This window comes from Phyllobates terribilis, unplaced genomic scaffold (assembly GCF_046119375.1).
Source record: "Phyllobates terribilis strain yellow unplaced genomic scaffold, ASM4611937v1 Scaffold_3__8_contigs__length_932513732, whole genome shotgun sequence".
NCBI classification, from domain to species: domain Eukaryota; kingdom Metazoa; phylum Chordata; class Amphibia; order Anura; family Dendrobatidae; genus Phyllobates; species Phyllobates terribilis.
In genome coordinates this window covers 201,333,848-201,358,049 of record NW_027362763.1, presented here as the reverse complement: position 1 = coordinate 201,358,049, position 24,202 = coordinate 201,333,848, and the positions used below count along the sequence as shown (strand labels likewise).

Genomic DNA, 24,202 nt, shown 5'->3' with positions numbered 1-24,202 from the left:
AGTGGCTCGTGTGGAGGTCCAACTCCAGATCTTCATGCCCTGCAGCCACCCCAGAGCCCACGTAGAGGGTTTAGGGCAGGTCCCTCTTGCTACTGAACTGACCATCGCCACTTTTAACCAATCTGCTGCCATTGTCAAAAGTCTCTTGTCCTAATTTATGCTTTATACTTTTATAATTTTGTACTTTTGCACTTTTATACTTTTATACCTTTTTATGTAACATTTAAGAAATGTGCCTCCCATAAAAGGATGATAGTTTTGTTATTATAAAAAGAAAATTTCCTGGGTGTTACTTCCTTTGCAGCCCCCGAACGTGCTGTGTTTTACCAGGGGGGAATGTGGCGCCCCTGAGGGTTCGACTGCCACAGGAATGCTGCACTTCTCCAATGGAGTGTGGTGTTCCTCCTCTGAGGTAAGGCCAGTGTGATGGTTGTGACCTAGCCTTTTGCATCCAACACCACATTTCCACCAGAGGGAGCTATTATGCACTAGGTTCTGCTCCCCTGGTTACAGGGAGACTGGGGAACACAAAGTGGTAGGAACCAGTTAGTGGGTGTGGGTGGAGGAACAACTAGTTGGTGACACTTCAAATCTAGTACTTAATAGAATGCCATCTTTGATCTTGGTCCTAGTCGTCGGTTCTTCGCTGGTCCTTTGGTCTAGCCTTTGCTAGTCTGTCGGCTGTCACTGTGCTGTCAAAATACTGTGTGCAATGTGACTTCCCTCCGGGAGCGCAGATCCTGTGTGGGCCTGCATCGGCAAGGGACACAGCCCTCGTACCCTGGCCATGGGACGAGAGGTAGGTTGCAGACAAGGAATGTCTCAACCCGGCCGAGGACCAGGATCAAGAAGGCCCGGGAGCTTTAGAGTGTGGCTCCCTAGCAAATGGGTCCCAAGGAGGATGCAGACAGAGCGGAGCACGCCACCTGTCCTCGCCTACCTGATCTATTCAGAGGGATTCCGGCTGCAAGAGGGGTATCGGCCCCCAACCTCGTACTCTACGTCCAGGACGGGAAAGCCCGGTTAGGCCCTGAGGATCCCGCCGGGCGTCGGATGGAGAGGAATTGCCACCCGAGCCCTACACCTGAGAGGTGCTCAGAGGGAGACCCAGCCTATCCACACACGCACAGACGGGAAAGGGTGAAGTCTGTAGTGCAGGAACACTCTGGTGTAGGGTCGCTACCGAACACTGGACTTCCTCGGAGGTAGTCGGACCCCCGTCCCTGGTGGCCGCAGGACTCCGCGAGGAGCAGGGAGTCGCCTTCCCGCTAATATCTCTGAGTGAGTAAAGCCTTGGAAGTTCACCCCTATGGCCTCCGGACTGTTCATCACGCGCCATACCACGCGACGTGGTGCCCGTACTCCCCGCGCTACTGCTACCCCCCTTCATCCTGTTTGCCTGCCCTGAGGCCTTGCTCTGCCTGTGAGGAGCAGTAATAACTTTAGCCGTCACGACACTGGGCCTCAGCGGACTGCTAGCGGTGCTGGTGGCCCTTCACCAGACACCACAGGTGGCGTAGTCGTTAATCAGCCACTCAACCCGGACAAGCCCACACCATCTCTTTCTAATGTGACGGCCCTGAGCACGGGTCGGGCCCTGGCCACTGCTGCATTCCATCTCTTCAACACAGGGCCCGACACCAAGTCCCCCAACACCCAGGGTAAAACACGGGCTTTCTGAGTAGAGGCGTCACACTTCTACCTGGCAGGAAAAACGCATGTAAAAACCGCATGCGTTTTTCCTGCCAGGGAGAAGCGTAAAAAATATGCTTAATTTCCGCAACGTGGGCACATAGCCTTATTGCACAAAAACAAAAAAAAAGGCTGTGAGGTCGATTGAACAGGTACACAGCACAGGACTTATCTACACTATCTGACTTCCACAGAAGCGCCCATCTATCTAGCTAATATCTCTCATTACCCAGGACAGAGCACACGCAGCAGTGTCTATCTCCTTCAGTGACATGCATAAACTGGCGCTGAGGGAACATGGCCGCTTTTTATATGGAGAGGACATGTGATTTCAGCAGTCAATTGTAGAAGCCCTTGTGTCGGGGACACTGTGGATGCTTCCTGCGCTCTGATTGGCTGGCCGCGCTTCCCTGACTTAAAGTTACCGCCTACAGGAAGGAAAAAAAAAACCAGCACGCCACTGATCTGACCTGTTCTGAGCTTTCACAAACCCCCCCCCTCCCTCATCTGCCACGTCTCCCCACTCATCATACGCAAGCACTATGGTAGCAAAACTGTAAAAAATGAAGTACTTGCCCTCCAATCACGTAACCACGTAAATTCGCTGAACATTACCGATTTTCCCGAATTTAACAAATTTTGCTTGCCTTTCCAATCATGAATCCGAATGTGCCACATTCGTGTCTAACTTAACATTTGAGATCAGATTTCGAACATATTCACTCATTATTAATGGTAAGCTGCAGATGAAAGAAGTCAGATATTCAAGGTAAAGTTACCTAATGGATCAGCTGCCACCACATGTAGTGTCCTCCCCACCCCGACGCCGTTTTGCCAACGCTTCTTCCGAGGACGTGACAAACAGGCAATCCCCTCATGTGTCACAGCTGAGCAACAGCCGCGACACCTGCAGCTGCGGCGCCTGAAACTGAAATGCCGAGCATGCCGAAACTACTCAGCGAGTACCAGAACGTGCTCATTTAAAGGGTTAAACAAGCACGCTCACTCATCACTAATCTACATCCAAATCCACATTTCCACACACATCGCGGATTTTGATGCAGATTTGCAATGGATCCTCAGCAAAATCACTCCATGTGAATTTACCCTGAATGTATAAGGAGACTATTTGCATTATACAACTATTCATTTCCATATTGCTTGTCATTGATTGGAAATGGTTTGCTCTCTGAGTATTACTGTCGCGCACATTGCACACCCTTGTACACATGTAATGAACAGCAAGTAACCATGGACAATGTCCCCTTGGTGCTGCATAGATCCCAGCAATAACTACATTAGTCAGCTAAATGAGTCAACAAAGTGTTATCTGCTGATAACCAATTCATTACATATTGAGGCGCAGGAGGGAAAGTGATTTCCCATGCAGTTCGGCAGGTGAGTGCAGTGCTCTATAAGGAAGAAAGTTACTATTAATGTGTTCTCTCGGATTGTTAGTGAGCGTTCCATATTCTTTTATGTAAATTTGCCAGGAATATAAAATTCTAAAAAACAAGGTAAGTGTAATGTAAAGCATTCTTTTCATATATAGCACTTTGTATCCTTATTATGCCGGTTACCTAATTGTAAAATTCATAAGACAATTTGTCATATAAGGTCTATATCTCGTGTCACTTATACAGTATAGTTTTGGCTGTATAATTTTACACTTTTTTTTTACTTGTGTTGAGCACTTGCTTTGTTTTTGTTAGGGAACTTTTTAGGCAACTGAGATAATATCTCAAAGGTTATAGGGAAAAAAACTTGTAAAGTTCAGGTTGTGTTGGGAAGAAAAATCCTAAAACTTAGAAATGATGTCACTAGTCACAAAGAGATCGTTTTAGTCAATAAGAGTTAATATTGCATTGGACTTAACTTATCTTATCTGGTCTTAGACTTAATCCAGTCTCAAGGTCCTTTTGGTCTACTTCAATAATCAAAGATGGTCTTTGGACTTGGTGTCCTAGAAACAAACTGTTCCACATGCTTTATGTACCAACAGGTTCTGATAACTCAAATGAGTCAAATCCAATGTTTGTAGCAAAAAAAAGAAAAATGGAGTTATAGTTAATAAAGGGATTTTTAGGGTAGGAACCTCCAAACATGATCATCATTTAGAGTATTGTAGTAAAAATTAGAAAATGTTTTTCCATCAGTATTATCTGAATATGTTTCGTAGATATAGAGCTTTTGTACTTGTTACCATTCACATTTGGTCCGAATATGGGGCTGTGTATAATAACATATTGAGAGAATTCAACTACTCCCAGAATTATGTGTCTGGTGCACCATAGACAGAAGCTATTAATATAGTACTACACATGTGAGTCTCTCTTAGTTTATATAATAGTCCAGATTTATAAATTAATAGCAAAAATAACTTTTTCGGTAAAACTTCACTCTTAACCCCTTTTCGTTGTGGCCAATTGAATTTTTTTCCTCCCCGTCTTGTTTTTTATGGAACAAGTTTTACATCTCAGTGCTTTTGACCTTATAATCTACTGATTAACGAGATAAAAATTGTTCTTACCTCATTCAATGTGACCTGACAACATGATTCTTCATTTCAGTACAATTTTTGCGACTTTGAAAAATAATTCTGAACTTGTAAAAAGATAAGTAGTTTGTGCTGCCATTTTCTGAGACACAAAACTTTTTTTTAATTTTTCGATGGAGCTGTTTGAAATTTTTTTTGAGTGGCACTGGCTAGCTACCTTTTTCATCAGTATCATTTTGGGGTACATACACAATGAATTACTTGCTTTTCACTGCATTTTTGGGGGAGTATGGATCAAAAAGAAAAATTTTTGGCATTGTGATTTTTTTAATGTAAGGGTTAATAATTTTTAGATTTTGATAGATTGGGCTTTTGCTGATGAAGCAATACCAAATATGTTGATTTCTTTTTATTTCTGTATTGGAAAAAAGGGGGTGATTCAAAATATTTTTTTTTCAATATTTTAATATTTTTTTACTACTTCCATAAGAGAATAAAGATGCCAGCAGGGCCGGTTTTAGTCAAAGTGGAGCATTGGGCAAAAGTTTAAAGTGGGGCCCCAAATGTTAACCCATATTGCACCATCACAAAGAAACATCTCAGTTGCTTTTATATGCTCTGAGTTCAGGATGTTAAACGAGCGTGATCGACAATATTCATGTCATTTACCTGACTCTTCACACAAGCTGAGGAAGAACAATGGCACAGAACAATCACTAGTAAATCAATCTGTCCCCATACAGTGTCATGTTATCAGCAGCACATCTGCAGTTTACATCGGGCGATGTACTGCTGAAAACTGTGATTTTTGGTCGGGTATAATTAATCCAATCACTCGCTGAATGAGCAGCATTTTTCTCCTTCGTTGGGCAACTGCTGACATATTTCCACTTATGAACGCTTGTCTGCACTACCAGGATTTATAAATGAGGATGCTCCACACACAGTATGTGACACACACATATGTATGTACATGGAGCACACACACATGTATACACAGAGCACATACACACACATATGTATACAAGGAGCAGATACACGCATACACAAAGCACATACATACAGACACATGCATCCATGGAGCACATACATACAGAGACATGCATGCACATACATACAGACACATGCATGCATGGAGCACATTCATACAGACACATACATACAGAGACATGCATGCATGGACACATACACCCAGATACATGCATGCACATACATAGAGAGACATGCATGCACAGGTGCATGCATACTGATTTGTGAATGCACATACAGAGTCATGCATGCACATACATACAGATACATGCATACATACAGCACATACAAACAGAGGCATGCATGCACAGGCACATATATTCAGATGTATGTATGCACAGGCATAGTTGCATAGTTACATATAGTTACATAGTTTATAAGGCCGAAAAAAGACAAGCGTCCATCCAGTTCAGCCTATTTCTTGTGCACTGCAGCTATTCCGCAGCGTTGATCCAGGGGAAGGCAAAAAAAACCCATGCGGTATAGGCCAATTTACATCATTGAGGAAAAATTCACTTCCCGACTCCAATCTGGCAGTCAGATTAAATCCCTGGATTAATTAACTATCACTAAGCATAAAATGTAATTTTATTGTTCTCAAGAAAGGCGTCCAGGCCTCTCTTGAACTCATTAAGTGAGTTGGACATCACCACTTCCTCTCCCAGAGAGTTCCAGAGTCTCACGGCTCTGACCGTAAAGAATCCCCTTCTATGCTGGTGCAGGAACCTCCTTTCCTCCAGACGCATAGTGTGCCCCCTCGTCTTTGTCACCATCCTTGGTATAAACAGGTCATGGGAGAGATCTCTGTACTGCCCCCTGATGTATTTATACATGTTTATGAGGTCTCCCCTAAGCCTTCTCTTTTCAATGTAAATAGGCCTAATTTTGACAACCTCTCTGGGTATTCTGGTCCCTCCATTCCTTTTATTACCTTAGTCGCCCTCCTTTGTACCCTCTCTAGCTCCAATATGTCTTTCCTGAGCACCGGAGCCCAGAACTGTGCACAATATTCTAAGTGCGGCCTTACCAGCGCTTTATACAGAGGAAGAACAATGTTCTCATCATATGCCCCTATTCCTCTTCTGATGCATGCCATGACTCTATTTGCCTTCGCAGTTGCTGCCTGACACTGGGCACTCCAATTTAATTTGCTGTTAACCAAGACGCCCAGGTCCTTCTCCATGTCAGATTTCCCCAACGGTTTCCCATTTAATATTTATGGGTGACTGCTGTTTTTCTTTCCCATGTGCATGACCTTACATTTATCGGCATTGAACCCAACTTCCCAATTTATCTAAATCCTCCTGTAGCTACAGCACATACAGCATGCACCGACACATACATGCATATACATACATACAGACACATTCATGCACATACATAGAGAGACATGCATGCACAGGCACATACATAGAGATACATGCATGCACATACAGAGACAAGCATGCACATACATAGAAATACATGCATACATGTAACACATACATACCATACATACAGAGACATGCATGCACAGGCACATATATATATATATATATATATATATATATATATATATATACAGTAAAGACCAAAAGTTTGGACACACCTTCTCATTTAAAGATTTTTCTGTATTTTCATGACTTTGAAAATTGTACATTCACACTGAAGGCATCAAAACTATGAATTAACACATGTGGAATTATATACTTAACAAAAAAATGTGAAACAACTGAAAATATGTCTTATATTCTAGGTTCTTCAAAGTAGCCACCTTTTGCTTTGATGACTGCTTTGCACACTCTTGGCATTCTCTTGATGAGCTTCAAGAGGTAGTCATCGGAAATGGTTTTCACTTCACAGGTGTGCCCTGTCAGGTTTAATAAGTGGGATTTCTTGCCTTATAAATGGGGTTGGGACCATCAGTTGGGTTGTGCAGAAGTCTGGTGGATACACAGCTGATAGTCCTACTGAATAGACTGTTAGAATTTTTATTATACCAAGAAAAAAGCAGCTAAGTAAAGAAAAACGAGTGGCTATCATTACTTTAAGAAATAAAGGTCAGTCAGTGCGAAAAATTGGGAAAACGTTGAAAGTGTCCCCAAGTGCAGTTGCAAAAACCATCAAGCCTACAAAGAAACTGGCTCACATGAGGACCGCTCCAGGAAACGAAGACCAAGAGTCACCTCTGCTTCTGAGGATAAGTTTATCCAAGTCACCAGCCTCAGAAATCGCAGGTTAACAGCAGCTCAGATTAGAGACCAGGTCAATGCCACACAGAGTTCTAGCAGCAGACACATCTCTTCAACAACTGTTAAGAGGAGACTTTGTGTACCATGCCTTTATGGTAAAATAGCTGCTAGGAAACCACTGATATGGACAGGCAACAAGCAGAAGAGACTTGTTTGGGCTAGAGAACACAAGGAATGGACATTAGACCAGTGGAAATCTGTGCTTTGGTCTGATGAGTACAAATTTGAGATCTTTGGTTCCAACCACCGTGTCTTTGTGCAACGCAGAAAAGGTGAACGGATGGACTCTACATGCCTGGTTCCCACCGTGAAGCATGGAGGAGGAGGTATGATGGTGTGGGGGTGCTTGGCTGGTGACACTGTTGGGGATTTATTCAAAATTGAAGGTATACTGAACCAGCATGGCTACCACAGCATCTTGCAGCGGCATGCTATTCCATCCGGTTTGCGTTTAGTTGGACCATCATTTATTTTTCAACAGGACAATGACCCCAAACACACTTCCAGGCTGTGTAAGGGCTATTTGACCAAGGAGGAGAGTGATGGGTTGCTACGCCAGATGATCTGGCCTCCACAGTCACCAGATCTGAACCCAATCAAGATGGTTTGGGGTGAGCTGGACCGCAGAGTGAAGGCAAAAGGGCCAACAAGTGCTAAGCATCTCTGGGAACTCCTTCAAGATTGTTGGAAGACCATTTCCGGTGACTACCTCTTGAAGCTCATCAAGAGAATGCCAAGAGTGTGCAAAGCAGTCATCAAAGCAAAAGGTGGCTACTTTGAAGAACCTAGAATATAAGACATATTTTCAGTTGTTTCACACTTTTTTGTTAAGTATATAATTCCACATATGTTAATTCATAGTTTTGATGCCTTCAGTGTGAATGTACAATTTTCATAGTCATGAAAATACAGAAATTTCTTTAAATGAGAAGGTGTGTCCAAACTTTTGGTCTGTGCTGTATACATTAAATAGGAGTATACTCGGGACTACAGAACAGGAGAAGGATTTGGGTATTCTGGTTACAAGTAAGCTGAGCAGCAGTACTTAATGTCAAGCAGCAGCCACAAAAGCAAACAAGATTTTAGGATGTATAAAAAGAGAAATAAAATCTCGTGATCCCAATGTATTGTTATCCCTTTATAAATCACTGGTGAGGCCACATCTGGAATATGGGATGCAGTTTTGGGCTCCACATTTTAAAAAGGTTATTCAGAAGTTAGAGTCAGTTCAAAGGTGGGCAACTAGATTATTACAAGGGATGGAAGGCCTCTCATATGATGGGAGGTTGGAAAAGTTGAACTTCTTTAGCTTAGAAAAACGACCGCGTCAGAGGGGATCTCATTTACATGTATAAATATATGTGTGGTCAGTACAAAGGTCTAGCACATGACTTATTCCTTCCAAAGACTAAACTAAGGACCAGGGGGCACTCATTGTGGGTGGAAAAAAGGCGATTTCGGCACCCAAACAGGAAAGGGTTCTTTACTATTAGAGCAGTCGGGCTGTGGAATGCCGACCACAAGAGGTAATGGCCGACACTATAACAGTTTTCAAAAAAGGGCTGGATGAATTCCTCGATACAGGTAACATTGTGGGTTACAGTTAAATTACACAAAATGTTACACCTATACATTGATCCAGGGTTCTAGGACTGATCGCCTTTTCTCGGGGTCAAGAAGGAATTTTTCCCTGTGATGCAAATTGGCTGAATGTGTCCTGGGGTTTTTGCTTTCTTCTGGATCAACAGATTTAGCTACAGGGATTTTAGTAATGCCATAAGAGTCAAATAAAAAATAAAACTAATTAAAAAATTATAAACTGGTTCATTTGTAATTGTAAAAGTGCAGTAATAATAAAAATGGTAATACATTTGTAAGGCCTAGTTCCAGTAAGTTAGTGTATTGTATGTAGTACAATTGGGGGAGAAAGGTTGAACTTGATGGACCTAGGTCTTTATTCAACCTACGTTACTATGTTACTATGTAATCATATGCTAAACAGTTGCAAGTCAAATTTTTGTATGAGATAGTCAAGATGATTGTCTATAAAATGATGGTAGTCTCAGGTTCGAAGCAGTAGTGGATGGTGAGATATGGAGCCTGAAAGTCAAAGGTTCAAAACATTGTTACCCTTTTGCTCTTCACTGTGTAAATATATATATCTATACACACGCAAATATATATATATATATAGTACAGACCAAAAGTTTGGACACACCTTCTCATTTAAAGATTTTTCTGTATTTTCATGACCATGAAAATTGTACATTCACACTGAAGGCATCAAACTATGAATTAACACATGTGGAATTATATACTTAACAAAAAAGTGTGAAACAACTGAAAATATGTCTTATATTCTAGGTTCTTCAAAGTAGCCACCTTTTGCTTTGATGACTGCTTTGCACACTCTTGATGAGCTTCAAGAGGTAGTCACCGGAAATGGTCTTCCAACAATCTTGAAGGAGTTCCCAGAGATGCTTAGCACTTGTTGGCCCTTTTGCCTTCACTCTGCGGTCCAGCTCACCCCAAACCATCTCGATTGGGTTCAGGTCTGGTGACTGTGGAGGCACCCCATCACTCTCCTTCTTGGTCAAAAAGCCCTTACACAGCCTGGAAGTGTGTTTGGGGTCATTGTCCTGTTGAAAAATAAATGATGGTCCAACTAAACGCAAACCGGATGGAATAGCATACCGCTGCAAGATGCTGTGGTAGCCATGCTGGTTCAGTATGCCTTCAATTTTGAATAAATCCCCAACAGTGTCACCAGCAAAGCACTCCCACACCTCCTCCTCCATGCTTCACCATGGGAACCAGGCATGTAGAGTCCATCCGTTCACCTTTTCTGCATCGCACAAAGACACGGTGGTTGGAACCAAAGATCTCAAATTTGTACTCATCAGACCAAAGCACAGATTTCCACTGGTCTAATGTCCATTCCTTGTGTTCTTTAGCCCAAACAAGTCTCTTCTGCTTGTTGCCTGTCCTTAGCAGTGGTTTCCTAGCAGCTATTTTACCATGAAGGCCTGCTTCACAAAGTCTCCTCTTAACAGTTGTTGAAGAGATGTGTCTGCTGCTAGAACTCTGTGTGGCATTGACCTGGTCTCTAATCTGAGCTGCTGTTAACCTGCGATTTCTGAGGCTGGTGACTTGGATAAACTTATCCTCAGAAGCAGAGGTGACTCTTGGTCTTCCTTTTCTGGGGCGGTCCTCATGTGAGCCAGTTTCTTCGTAGCGCTTGATGGTTTTTGCAACTGCACTTGGGGACACTTTCAAAGTTTTCCCAATTTTTCGGGCTGACTGACCTTCATTTCTTAAAGTAATGATGGCCACTCGTTTTTCTTTACTTAGCTGCTTTTTTCTTGCCATAATGCAAATTCTAACAGTCTGTTCAGTAGGACTATCAGCTATGTATCCACCAGACTTCTGCACAACACAACTGATGGTTCCAACCCCATTTATAAGGCAAGAAATTCCACTTATTAAACCTGACAGGGCACACCTGTGAAGTGAAAACCATTTCCGGTGACTACCTCTTGAAGCTCATCAAGAGAATGCCAAGAGTGTGCAAAGCAGTCATCAAAGCAAAAGGTGGCTACTTTGAAGAACCTAGAATATAAGACATATTTTCAATTGTTTCACACTTTTTTGTTAAGTATATACAGTAATTCCACATGTGTTAATTCATAGTTTTGATGCCTTCAGTGTGAATATACAATTTTCATAGTCATGAAAATTCAGAAAAATCTTTAAATGAGAATGTGTGTCCAAACTTTTGGTCTGTACTGTATGTAGCAATAGGATTACTCCATCTTAGGTGTATTACTCTACATTTATCTACATTAAACTTCATCTGCCAAGTGTTTGCCCATTCAGTCTTCTTATCCATATCATTCTGCAATATCGTAATGTTAAGATCAGATTTTAATATCCTACATAGTTTGGTATCGTCAGCAAAAACTGACACTTTACTCTCAATCCCATCCCCAAGGTAATTAATAAAGAGGTTAAAAAGAATCGGTCCTAGCACAGATCCCTGCGGTCCCCACTGCTGACTATGTCCCATATAGAGAATGTACCATTTATGACGACTCTTTGTTTCCTATCATTTAGCCAATTCCTTACCCATCTACATATAATTCCCCCAAGTCCTTGCTTTCTGTATCTTCAGTATAAGGCTGTCATGTGGTACAGTATCAACTGCCTTTGCAAAGTTCAGATAAATCACATCAGCCGCATTACCAACATCCAGATTTGCACTTACCTCCTCATAGAACCCTAACATGTTGGTTAGACACGACCTATTTTTCATGAATCCGTGCTGATTATCATTTATTATATTATTCTTTGTGATATAACGCTGCAGGTCATCTCTTATGATGCTTCCAAAAACTTTGCACACTACTGATGTCAGATTTACCGAACAGTAGTTACCTGGATCCACCTTTTTATCTTTCTTAAATATCGGTACCACATTGGCTGTCCTCCAATCCTGTGGCACTACCCCTCTTACCAGAGAGTCTAAAGGCCCCGTCACACTTAGCGACGCTACAGCGATCCCGACAACGATATGACCTGTCAGGGATCGTTGCTGCGTCGCTATGTGGTCGCTGGTGAGCTGTCAAACAGGCAGGCTCACCAGCGATCAGGGGAGCAGCGACATCGTGGAAAGAATCTTTCCACGATGTCCTGCTCCTGGTTACCAGCCTGCTGAAGCAGGAGCAGGCTGGTAACCATGATAAACAGCGGGTTACTAGGGGCACACGCGCACCTAGTAACCCGCTGTTTATCATGGTTACCAGCCTGACCGCTGGTCCCGCTGGTCACACACAGCGATGTGTGCTGACCAGCGGGAGGGCAAAGACCAAAAAAAGGTTCAGGACATTCTGCAGCGATCAGCGACCTCACAGCACCTGATCGCTGCAAAGTGTCACACATAGCGACATCGTTGGTGAGGTCGCTGTTGTGTCACCAAAACCGTGACTCAGCAGCGATCTCGCTAGCGATCTCGCTATGTGAGACGGGGGCTTAAGAATATGAGATACAGCAGTTTGTCAATTACTGAGTTCAGATCCCTCAGTATCCGTGGATGAATACCATCTGGGCCGGGGGATTTGTCAATGTTTAATTTGCTCAGACGCAGGAGTACTTCTTTTTGTGTTAAACTAGTTATATTAGGAGGTGAACTTTGATTTTTGCCCTGTTGAAAGATTCCTGGAACAGGCTGTTTGTTGGTGAACATGGATGAAAAGTGTCTGTTTAATATCTCAGCCTTTTCTTTGTCCTCTAAAAATTATCTTGTTATTATTGTCTTTTAAGGGGCTGATACCATCTGATTTACTCTTTTTGGCATTGATGTATGTATAAAATGCCAAGTTATGCAGATTCTTTTCATGTCACTGCATTGTTACTGTTTTGCTCCTAAAAATCTAAATTTTAATTTTTATTATTTTGTTTGTATTTTGTAAATCCACCTTTTGTTTTTCAACACTACCTGAATCCTTCTGGACATGCTCTCAATCAGATTTAAGCGTGGCTCGACCGAAATCTGATCCCAGATCTTTTCTAAACTTTCTCAAAGTTGGTGCATACTGCTCAACTCACTTGAGTCTGTATACAGCTTTTTCTTCAACTCTGCCCACAAGTGTTTGATTGGGTTGAGGCCTGGGGACTGTGGAGGCCAATCCAGCACATCTACTTCATTGTCATTGAACCACTTTTTCACCAATCTCAAGGTATGCTTCGGGTCGTTGTCCTGCTGGAACACTAGGTCATCCTTTTCATACCCATAGTACTCGAGTGTATGAAGTAACTTGTCTTGTAGGATACTCACATATAGCTCAGTACTGAGACCACCATCGATCCTGGTCAAGTATATAACGCCTATAGCTGTGAAACAACCCCATATCATCAGTCTTCCTCCACCGAACTTTATAGTTCCTTCAATTTCTTGATCCGTTAGCACCTTTTCCCTTGTTTTTTCCAGATCCATTTGCAGCCATCAAAGCCTAGTCTTTTGACTTTAGTCTCATCGCTCCAAATCACCCCTTTCCAATCTTCTACTATCCACTTTTCGTACTTTTTTGCAAACTCGAGCCAAAGTTTCATTTGATAATATTGAAGTGGAGGCTTCTTCCCCTTTTTTCAGGCCACCATTCCAGACTTGTGTAACGTGTGTCACACGGTGCTTGCATAGAGGTCTGTGATCTCACTATTAAAAGCATATGAGCCACCTCCACTGCCGTGTTTGTCGCGCCAGAACTGATAGACCTTGTGATGAGCTGATATTTTGCCAGGACGTCCACCTCTTGGTTTTTGAATGGATGGACAGACTTCATTTCTTCTTCCAATTGTCATGGCACTCACATGATGCAGTTTGGCAATATTCTTGGCCGAGAGACCGCTGTCGATGAGCTGGATGATTCTGTTTCTCTTTTCTTGGGAAATCTTCTTCATGACTGCTCCTTGATTCGAACTAGCCAGCTTTCACTTGGGAATCAACCTAATAACACACTGATCTATTAGGGAAATGTGAGAACAGGTTGGAATTTGTAGTATACAGGAAGAACATTTTTTTCCATCACCAGGAGCAAAACAGTAACAATGCAGTGACATGACAAGAATCTGCATAACTAATCATATGCTAAATAGTTGCAAGTCAAATTTATTAAATTTATATATGAAATTGTCAAGATGATTGTCTATAAAATGATGGTAGTCTCACATTCGAAGCAGCAGTGGATAGTGAGATATGGAGCATGAAAGTCAAAAGTTCAAAACATTTCTACCCTTTTGCTCATCACTGTACATATATACGTATATAGTGTGACCAAGTTGACAAGCACTTTCCAAGTGATGCTAAAATCGCTTGGAAAGCACTTGTCAACCCGCATGCGGAAATGCATGTGAAGAACGCTTCACATCCGCATGTCCCTGGCAGGAAAAACGCATGTACAATCCGCATATACAATCCGCATGCGTTTTTTCTGCCAGGGGAGATGCAGAAACGCTCAGGAAAAATCCGGAGCATTTCTGCATCGTGGGCACATAGCCTTACAGTCCTTCAGAGATGGAAAAGCTGGCAGAAGTGAGTTCTTCAAAAAAGACCGCGCATGTAAACGTCGCAGCGATACGCCAACAAATGAGCAAATGGGTTTTAGAGCTGTAGCATATTATCTGGGTACAAGAGGCACCCATTTAACTGGGTACATTTAATTTTTACTCACGCTTCTGGACTTAGCCCTTCACCACAATTTCTTCCTATCCAATGGAAGGATCTTCAGCAAGCTCAGAGGCACCGCTATGGGGAGCCCTTGTGTCCCCAGTTATGCAAATTATGGACCTTTGACTTAGGTTCATACTGTAGATTGTAAGCTTGCAAGCAGGGCCTTCACTCCTCTTGGTTATTCTGAATTATGTGTTACTCTGTTATGTCTTTACATTTTAGAGGGGACTTGTACAGACAATAAAGTGCTGCGGAACATGTTGGTGCTATAGAAATAAAAATTATTATTATAGACAATGTCCTCATTTTATGGTCAGGTACTGAGGAGTGTTTCTAGAGTTTGTCAACATATTCAATTCACCTCTTCAATTGATATGAAATCAGTACGTTTTCTAGACCTGTGTATCTCTATTAGTGAAATTGGTTGCCCGTCCTCTAACATTTTAAAATTTTTAAGATATCTGCAGTGACTAATATTTTTTGGTCAATAGAGTTGTATCAGAGCTTGTTTTTTACAGAATAAGCTGTAGTTTTTTAACATTACAATTTTAGGGTCCTTATGAATTTCTGATCACCTTTTATTTTATTTTATTTTTGGGGAGGCGAAGTAACCACAAACAGTAATTCTCCCATTTCATTTTTGTTTTTCATTTTGTCATTCACAATAGTGGATAAATATTTAATATTTTATTAATTTGGATTGTTACACAATATGTTATTTTTTTATTCTTCAAATTTGAATAACCTTCTAGGAAAAGTTGGGTGATTTGAATAATATATATTTGCTCCTCTGTCCCCCTTCACGAGCAACATTTTGTACCTTGTGGGTAAGTCATTTTGGTCATATTGGCGATATGTTATATGATGATTCACTAATACACTGCTAATACACTGCTAACCTAATTGACCTGATCCCCAATGTACTGCTCAGTACTTTTAATGTTTGCTTGTGTGACGCTCGCAAGCCCTGCCCTGGGAAGATGGGGTACTCGGAGCCGGGTCAGATGTTGAGGACGGGGATGCAGTCGTGGCCTCGACCCGTTCTGTGCCCAGGGCTGTCACATTGAAAATGATGTTAGGGCTTTCCGGGTTGAGTGGTAATTGTCGACTACGCCACCTGTGGTGTCTGGTGATGCGCCACCAGCGCCGCTAGCAGTCCGCTGAGGCCCGATGTCACAGCTGCTAAAGTTCTCGCTGCTCCCCACAGGCGGAGCGCGGCCTCAGGGCAGGCAAGGCAGGATGAAGGGGGTAGTAGTATTAGCGCGGGGAGTGCGGGCACCGCGTCGCGTGGTATGACGCGTAATGAACAGTCTGGAGGCCATAGGGATGAATTTCCAAGGCTTTACTCACAGTTCTCATAAGCAGCGCAAGGCTTCTCCCTGCTCCTCGCGGAGTCCTACGGCCACCAGGGATGGGGGTCCGACTACCTCAGAGGAAGTCTATTGTGAGGTAGCATCCCTACACCAGAGTGTTCCTGCACTACAGACTTTACCCCTTCCCGTCTGTGCATGTGTAGATAGGCCGGGTCTCCCTCTGAGCTCCTCTCAGGTGTATGGCTCGGGTGGCAATTCCTCTCCATCCCAAGCCCGGTGGGATCCTCAGGGCCTAACCGGGCTTTCCCGTCCTGGAAATAGAGTACGAGGTCGGGTGTCGGGGGCCGGTACCCCTCTTGCAGCCGGAATCCCTCTGAATAGATCAGGTAGAAGAGGACAGGTGGTGTACTCTGCTCCGTCTGCATCCTCCCCGGGACCCATTTGCTAGGGAGACACACTCTAAAGCTCCCGGGCCTTCTTGATCCTGGTGCTTGGCCGGGTTGAGACATTCCTCGTCTGGAACCTACCTCTCGTCCCATAGATCGGGGTACGAGGGCTGTGTCCCATTCCGGTGCAGGCCCACACAGGATCTGCGCTCCCGGAGGGAAGTCTCTTTACACACAGTATTTTGACAGCACAGTACGACCACTTAGAAGGACAGGTCCACACAGAACCAAAAGGACCAGCAAGAGACCAAGATCAAAGATGGCATTCTATTAAATATGAAATTAGAAGTGTAACTGACTAACTGTTCCTCCACCCACACCCACTAACTGGTTCCTACCACTTTGTGTTCCCCAGTCTCCCTGTAACCAGGGGAGCAGCACCTAGTGCATACTAGCTCCCTCTGGTGGAGATGTGGTGTTGGATGCAAGAGGCTAGGTAACTACCATCACACCGGCCTTACCTCAGAGGAAGAACACCACACTCCATTGAAGAAGTGCAGCATTCCTGTGGCAGTCGAACCCTCAGGGTCGCCACATTCCCCCCCTGGTAAAACACAGCACGTCCGCGGGCTGCAAAGGAATAGCACCCAGGAAAATTTCTTTTTATATAAACAAGTAGAACTATCATCCCTTTATGGGAGGCACATTTCTTGTAACATTGCATAACAGTTATAAAAGTACAAAAAGTGCAAAAGTATAAAATTATAAAAATACAGAGATATAAAAGTGCAAAATTATAAATTAAGACAAGAGACTTTTTGATCAAGACAGCGGACTTCTTAAAGGTGACGACGGTCTGTTCAGTAGCAAGAGGGACCTGCCCTAAACCCTCTACGTGGGCCCTGGGGTGGCTGCAGGGCATGAAGATCCGGAGTTGGACCCCCACACAAGCCACTCCAGACAGGTTTTGCTTCTGAGGTCTGAGGTAGAAAGTAGGCACGGTTTTGTATAAAACCAATAGGGAGCACCTAAATAGGTGCATATCTATTTACAATGCAGTCCGCCGCCTGCCATAGTCCGCAGGGACCAAAGTCTCTATAAATGAAGGAACACACAAAAATAGCAGCAATAGTCAAACTTCAAACAATAACTACAGCAGCCGGGGCTACTTTAGACTTGGGGCTCGCGAGGAGGGAAGGGCTCATTCCTCCCGACAGAGGCTAGCCGGTCACCTGAGGTTGAGGGCGTGGTGGCGTCACTCCCAGACACTTTGTGAACGTCCAGGGCGTACCACCCACGCTCCCCCTGGTGGCGAGTGAAATTCACAGTATCGCCCGGGGAGAGGTTCCGGCCGGGATGTCCCTTCTTAAGGCGCGGCTCGACGTCCCGCTGGCTGACAAACACATCATCTTTAAATACGGGACTCCGGATAAATCCTCACCCCGCCTCATTGTGGAAACGCACAATCTTGCCTTCATATCGGGGACTGGGACGGGTGGCCTCCTCCAGTCGCGCCCGAGTCTTTGCAGCCTTGGTCCTAACTTCGAGGCGCTTGCAGCGTTGCTCCCGCCAACGTTGCTCCCGTGCCAGCTGGAGGACCTGACCGCTACACCATTGGCTCCTCCTTCGCGCTTCCGCTCGGGTCTCCCGCGGGAAGCCCATTAGGTCCCCCCCCTGGTTTTCCCAGGCCCACTCCTCGGCCTCGGGCCAGGTCACCGCTGGTGCAGGTAGCGGGGAGAGGACGGGTTGCTTCAAGTCCTCGGAAGATGCGGACCAGTCCGGGTAGGAGCCAGTAGCCTCCTCCGCAGCTCCAGGCACCTCCATTTCTGAGCTTGGGTGACAGCGCAGGTCCCCACCGATGGCTGCCGATTGCAGCTCAGGAGCTAGCGCTTGCTCCCAGGTGACCGTGTGGGGGACTATGTACTCCGCCATGAGGTCCAGGATCGTCTCTGATGACTCCGCAGCCGGGGCAGGGGTTGCACTCTCACCTGCCGCTAGGTCACTCTTGACTTTGACCTCCGGGCCGACTGCTTCTGGAACCTCCTCTCCTCGACGGCGGTCTCGGATCCGCTGCAGCATCTCCGCTTTCCACGCTGCCGTCGCCGCCTCCTGGGCCTCCTTCTGCCTCCTTGCAAGTCCCGGAGCTTCCGAGTGGAGAAACTCAATATCTCCCGGTGTTAATACGCCACCACTCCGCTCTCTGCCGGGTGAAGGGCCTGGACCGGGTTTAGTGTTCACGTGGTCTCGCTCCCCAGAGGCATCCATGACTGCCTCCGTTGACTGCCAAGCTCCGACTGACATGGCCGCACCTTGTTGCTTTCCTTCTTCTTCCTCCTCTTTCGGGGCGGTTCCTGGGCGGCATGCTGACAGGCCCGCCTTCGTTCAGCCCATCCTGTTTGATGGGCATTACCCCGCGGACAGTCTCTGATGGAAGGGGCAGTCCACATTTTTGGCACCAAGTGGGAGCCCAGCCCACGATGGGAGGTGTACAAAGACAGTCTTTTCACAGCATTATGGCGCCTGTTCTTTTTGGGCGGGCGCCATTTTTAAGTGCAAAACAACAGTCCAAGGTGTAAGGCACACAGTACCCGATAGCAATGGGCACTTTTCTCCGTTGCGGCGGGCACGATATCCTGCCGACTACGCCAGTGATGTGACGCTCGCAAGCCCTGCCCTGGGAAGATGGGGTACTCAGAGCCGGGTCAGATGTTGAGGATGGGGATGCAGTCGTGGCCTCGACCCGTTCCGTGCCCAGGGCCGTCACATTGAAAATGATGTTAGGGCTTTCCGGGTTGAGTGGTAATTGTCGACTACGCCACCTGTGGTGTCTGGTGATGCGCCACCAGCGCCGCTAAAGTCCGCTGAGGCCCGATGTCATGGCGGCTAAAGTTCTCGCTGCTCCCCACAGGCGGAGCGCGGCCTCAGGGCAGGCAAGGCAGGAATAAGGGGGTAGTCGTAGTAGCGCGGGGAGTGCGGGCACCGCGTCGCGTGGTATGGCGCGTAATGAACAGCCCGGAGGCCATAGGGATGAATTTCCAAGGCTTTACTCACAGTTCTCATAAGCAGCGCAAGGCTTCTCCCTGCTCCCCGCGGAGTCCTACGGCCACCAGGGATGGGGGTCCGACTACCTCCGAGGAAGTCCAGTGTGAGGTAGCATCCCTACACCAGAGTGTTCCTGCACTACAGACTTTACCCCTTCCCGTCTGTGCGTGTGTAGATAGGCCGGGTCTCCCTCTGAGCTCCTCTCAGGTGTATAGCTCGGGTGGCAATTCCTCTCCATCCCAAGCATGGGGGGATCCTCAGGGCCTAACCGGGCTTTCCCGTCCTGGACATAGAGTACGAGGTCGGGTGTCGGGGGCCGGTACCCCTCTTGCAGCCGGAATCCCTCTGAATAGATCAGGTAGAAGAGGACAGGTGGCGTACTCCGCTCCGTCTGCATCCTCCCCGGGACCCATTTGCTAGGGAGCCACACTCTAAAGCTCCCGGGCCTTCTTGATCCTGGTGCTTGGCCGGGTTGAGACATTCCTCGTCTGCAACCTACCTCTCGTCCCATAGATCGGGGTATGAGGGCTGTGTCCCATTCTGGTGCAGGCCCACACAGGATCTGCGCTCCCGGAGGGAAGTCACTTTACACACAGTATTTTGACAGCACAGTACGACCACTTAGAAGGACAGGTCCACACAGAACCAAAAGGACCAGCAAGAGACCAAGATCAAAGATGGCATTCTATTAAATATGAAATTAGAAGTGTAACTGACTAACTGTTCCTCCACCCACACCCACTAACTGGTTCCTACCACTTTGTGTTCCCCAGTCTCCCTGTAACCAGGAGAGCAGCACCTAGTGCATACTAGCTCCCTCTGGTGGAGATGTGGTGCTGGATGCAAGAGGCTAGGTAACTACCATCACACCGGCCTTACCTCAGAGGAGGAACACCACACTCCATTGAAGAAGCGCAGCATTCCTGTGGCGGTCGAACCCTCAGGGGCGCCACACTTGTACCACCTCTCCTGCCTTCTCCTTTCCCCATCTCCCTCTTTTCATTTTCTCTCTATCCAGTGTAATCTGGACGGTACCTCTAGGTGAAGTGTCTCATTTTTCCATTTAGGACCTTCTTTGGTCTACAAAGACATATACGATAGTCACTTACCTGAGTCCATCCTGTGATTACAACGTATCTTCATGGTTCCACCTAGGGTTTTATCCCCTGGGGAATTTATGTCTATTAATGGTTACTTCTTTTGTGCTTATTTTTTTTCATCTCAAAAACCTTTTATGTACTGCCTTGGTATCTAGTCTTTTACCTTCCCATGGGTTTAAGGATATGGTGGGGTTTATGATCCGTAAGTCTATATACTGTCTTGATATCTTTGATACTGTTAAAAGTAATTTTTAAACAATAAAGCTTATTTATGCCAGTATGCTCATTTGTCCTCTGCGTTTTTACATCTATTTTTGAGTAGGCGTTATTTTGCGGTTATGGGGTGTGAGTGGTATCTCTTCCACACCACCTATCCGTTGATTTCAATATGTTGGCCAAAGTGTTTTCTATACATTAGCGTAATTTATATTAAAACTGAACTCCAATGATTTATGATATTCTACCACTTCCCCAATTTTTTCTCTTTCATACAGGTTGAATTTAATTATCTTGAAGACTATGACTATTTTAGGAAGATCTTATCTACATAGGTAATAAACTCTGCTGAATTATGAGGACAAAATGCTCATAGATTATGTCAACTGCACGACATATGCCTCCAACCCATCTCCACCGATCACATCCAATGTTTCCTTCAACAATAACACAACAGGAGATACACAATGCATTTCCGAATCCGCCTCTCTAATGTGGACATTTTTAATTCCAGCAGCCATCCTCAGCATTGTCACCCTACTGGTCAACCCAATGATCCTTGTTAGCATACTAAAGAAGGACACTCTACGTAAAGAGACCAGGTACATTCTTCTGGCCAATGTGATGGTTTCAGACCTCATCTTTATTTTGTTTAACTCAATCATCTCTACATGTAATATCATCCGATGGTGCCTGAGCAAGGCCATCTGTTTTTCAATGATTGTCTTCACATTTGCAGCCTACTCCAGTTGTGTTTTGACTTTTACTGCCATGGTAGTCGATACATATATAGCTATTTGTTTCCCCTTGCATTATTATTCTCTTCTCTCAATGCAACGGACAAGGAAGATATTATTGGCCATATGGATTTTTTCTGCATTGCTCCCCTTGGTAATATTTTTAATATCTGAAACACTTGAAGGAAACTTTCAAGAAGTTCAAGATGTCTGCCTTATGCTGTACTATGGCCCTGACCAGAAGAAAAATAACTTAGTGACTGTAGTCTGTGCTATAGCCATATTTTTCTTATTGATTTGTTCAGTAATGATCACTTATTTTTACATAAAGTTATACACAATGACACGGAAGTCAGGAATCTGGGTAAGCCGCTTCTCCAGAGCTCGAATCACTCTACTGATGCACTCCATCCTGCTGTGTCTTTATATTGTCCCTGCTTTTATCCTGACAGCGGAAATCATGATGTTCAAAAACAGAGTTATTGGCATAGATGCAAGAATATGGATATCAGCTTGTAATAATGGACTTATGATGATGATGCCAAGAGCCTTGTCACCCTTACTATATGGACTTCGTTACCGAGAGTTATCGACCACAATAAAACACTGGTTTTCTCGAAACAGAGTGACAGATTCATGTAGATGACATAATTATTCATAATAAGTCATACATTTAGCATTTTTAATTGTGCTTGTAATTTATTTCTGTATCATGTAATAATTTTATTAAACACACAATTCTATAGATTATTTGGAATTTTCTGCTAATTTTCCAGAAATGTTTATTTATACTAATAATTTTAAAGAGGGAAAACGCGAGTAAGGACAACTGCGTGCAAAAACCTGCTATGGCACGTCATGAAGGAAAGAATAAATGGTAAGAATTAAAGAAGCCCTCCCATTAACTATTTTTCCCCTAAACATGTGTATATGTGTGTACTGTAGTGTAAGTGTGTTAATATGATACACAGTTTATATAAAGCAATATCAGCTCACCCTTGGTGGAAACTCCCCGTGAGTTTCAGTGTTGGAAGCACAGGATCACGTCTCTGCCAGACATCAATTATACTTGCAAGAAAGGTAAGGATCCAGCTTCAGTCCATAAAATCCATAAAGTTTTATTGTTTCTTTTAAAACATAACAGGCACTACTGCATACACCTTAGCATAGGTTCGAATACTAGATGGCTAAGGATAGGCCATCAATGTAAAAGTAATGGACAAGTTATTATCACCCCTCTGTAAGCTAGGTGATAACTTGCAGATTGGTAGGCGTTCGGCCACTAAAATATTTTCTAAATGCTCCATGCGGACAGGCGCACCACCCTCCACTCATTTGTTATGGGAATGCCAGGAAAATCCAAGCTATGTACTCGGCTATCTCCACCAGTCCCATAGAAAATGAATGGAGTGGAGATGTGCACGTTCAACTACCACTCCATTCTGCAGAGCTCCATTTTCATGGCCGGCATGGGGGGATCCTATTGGTCGGACCCCACCGATCAGCAAGTTATCACCTATTTTATGGATAGAAAATAATAAAGTTTAAAGACAGGAATAACCCTTTAAATTTAAAACTAGACATTTAACACATTTTGGCCTCAAACCATAATTAGGGAGATTAATTGCTTCAGTTTTTTGCCATAAAAGAAACATTTTTGCAAATTCAATTTTTGCATTAAAATGTACTTTTTTCTCTTTCCTTTCTACCAAAGTTTTATAGCTGCATCTACTTCCATTAAGATAGATCTATAGATATATTGCACAGGGTGCATCAATATCTGCAGTTGGGTAAAAGATTACTCAGATTAGATTGTAATTTGCCTAATCGTTGTGCCAGATATGTCAGATGCTTATCCCCTACCCTGGAGAAATGCTTTTCTTGACAACAAGGCTGTATAATTTCAACATTGTTCACTCAGATTAACCCAATTTGATCCCTTCCTGTTAGTGAAAGAAGTTGGTTGTGCAATACACTTCACATGATATGGTCTGTAAAGATATGGTAATAGAAGTATTTATGCAATACTGTCTCCTATGCCTGATCCAGCCCAGTAATGACTTTCTTCCATGTTCATTCCATCACGTCTGTTGTTTTTTTTTTTTTAATAACTCCTGAACATGTGAATGGGTGATTAGTCGGTAGCAACACCATAAAATGAAATTTGAATACATACAGTGCCATGAAAAAGTATTTAAATCCTGTGAACTTTTCCACATTTTTTCACAATATACCCACAAATGTAAATGTATTTTATTGGGATTTTTTGTAATATATCAACCCAAAGTAGAAAGTATTTGTGGAATATAAAGGAAATGATACATGGTTTTCTAATTATTTGAAAAACATAAATCTGAAAATTGTGGCATGTATTAGTATTCAGCCTCCTTTGTCAATACTTTGTAGGACCACTTTTCTGTGCAATTACTGCTGCAAGTCTTTTGGGGTATGTCTCTACCAGATTTAGACATCTAGAGGCAGAAAATTTTTCCCATTCTTCTTTGCAAAGTAGCTCCAGCTGATGAGATTGGATTGAGGCGTCTGTGAATAGCAATTTTCAAGTCTTGCCATAGATTTTCAATGGGATTTAGGTCTGAGCTTTGACTGGGCCATTCACAGACAAGAATATGCTTTGATCTAAACCATTCCATTTTAGTTTTTGCATCCAAAATTCCTCCAAAATTGCTCCATACATCTTCCCATCAACTCCAACCAGTTTCCCTGTTCCTGTTGA

The 24,202-nt window shown here is 44.0% G+C and overlaps 1 protein-coding gene across 4 annotated transcripts; it reads left to right on the top strand.

Annotated features, from left to right (window-relative positions):
* The first annotated feature begins 2,964 nt into the window (after positions 1-2,964).
* On the top strand, positions 2,965-22,213 carry LOC141258027 (probable G-protein coupled receptor 148). Of its 4 annotated transcripts, none has more exons than XM_073673031.1 (3): positions 2,966-3,090; positions 15,427-15,501; positions 21,010-22,213. In XM_073673031.1, exon 3 carries the CDS (start codon positions 21,098-21,100, stop codon positions 22,112-22,114), a length of 1,017 nt encoding a protein of 338 aa, XP_073529132.1. In that variant the 5' UTR covers positions 2,966-3,090; positions 15,427-15,501; positions 21,010-21,097; the 3' UTR covers positions 22,115-22,213. The 4 variants fall into 4 exon arrangements, with proteins under 4 accessions (XP_073529130.1, XP_073529132.1, XP_073529133.1 ...); XM_073673032.1 differs by having other exon boundaries at positions 3,079-3,209; XM_073673029.1 differs by lacking the exon at positions 15,427-15,501 and having other exon boundaries at positions 2,965-3,090.
* The last annotated feature ends 1,989 nt before the right edge of the window (positions 22,214-24,202 follow it).

Coding starts and splice junctions, on each gene's coding strand:
- LOC141258027 (XM_073673029.1), top strand. CDS start 21,098: ATGCTCATAGATTATGTCAACTGCACGACATATGCCTCCAACCCATCT.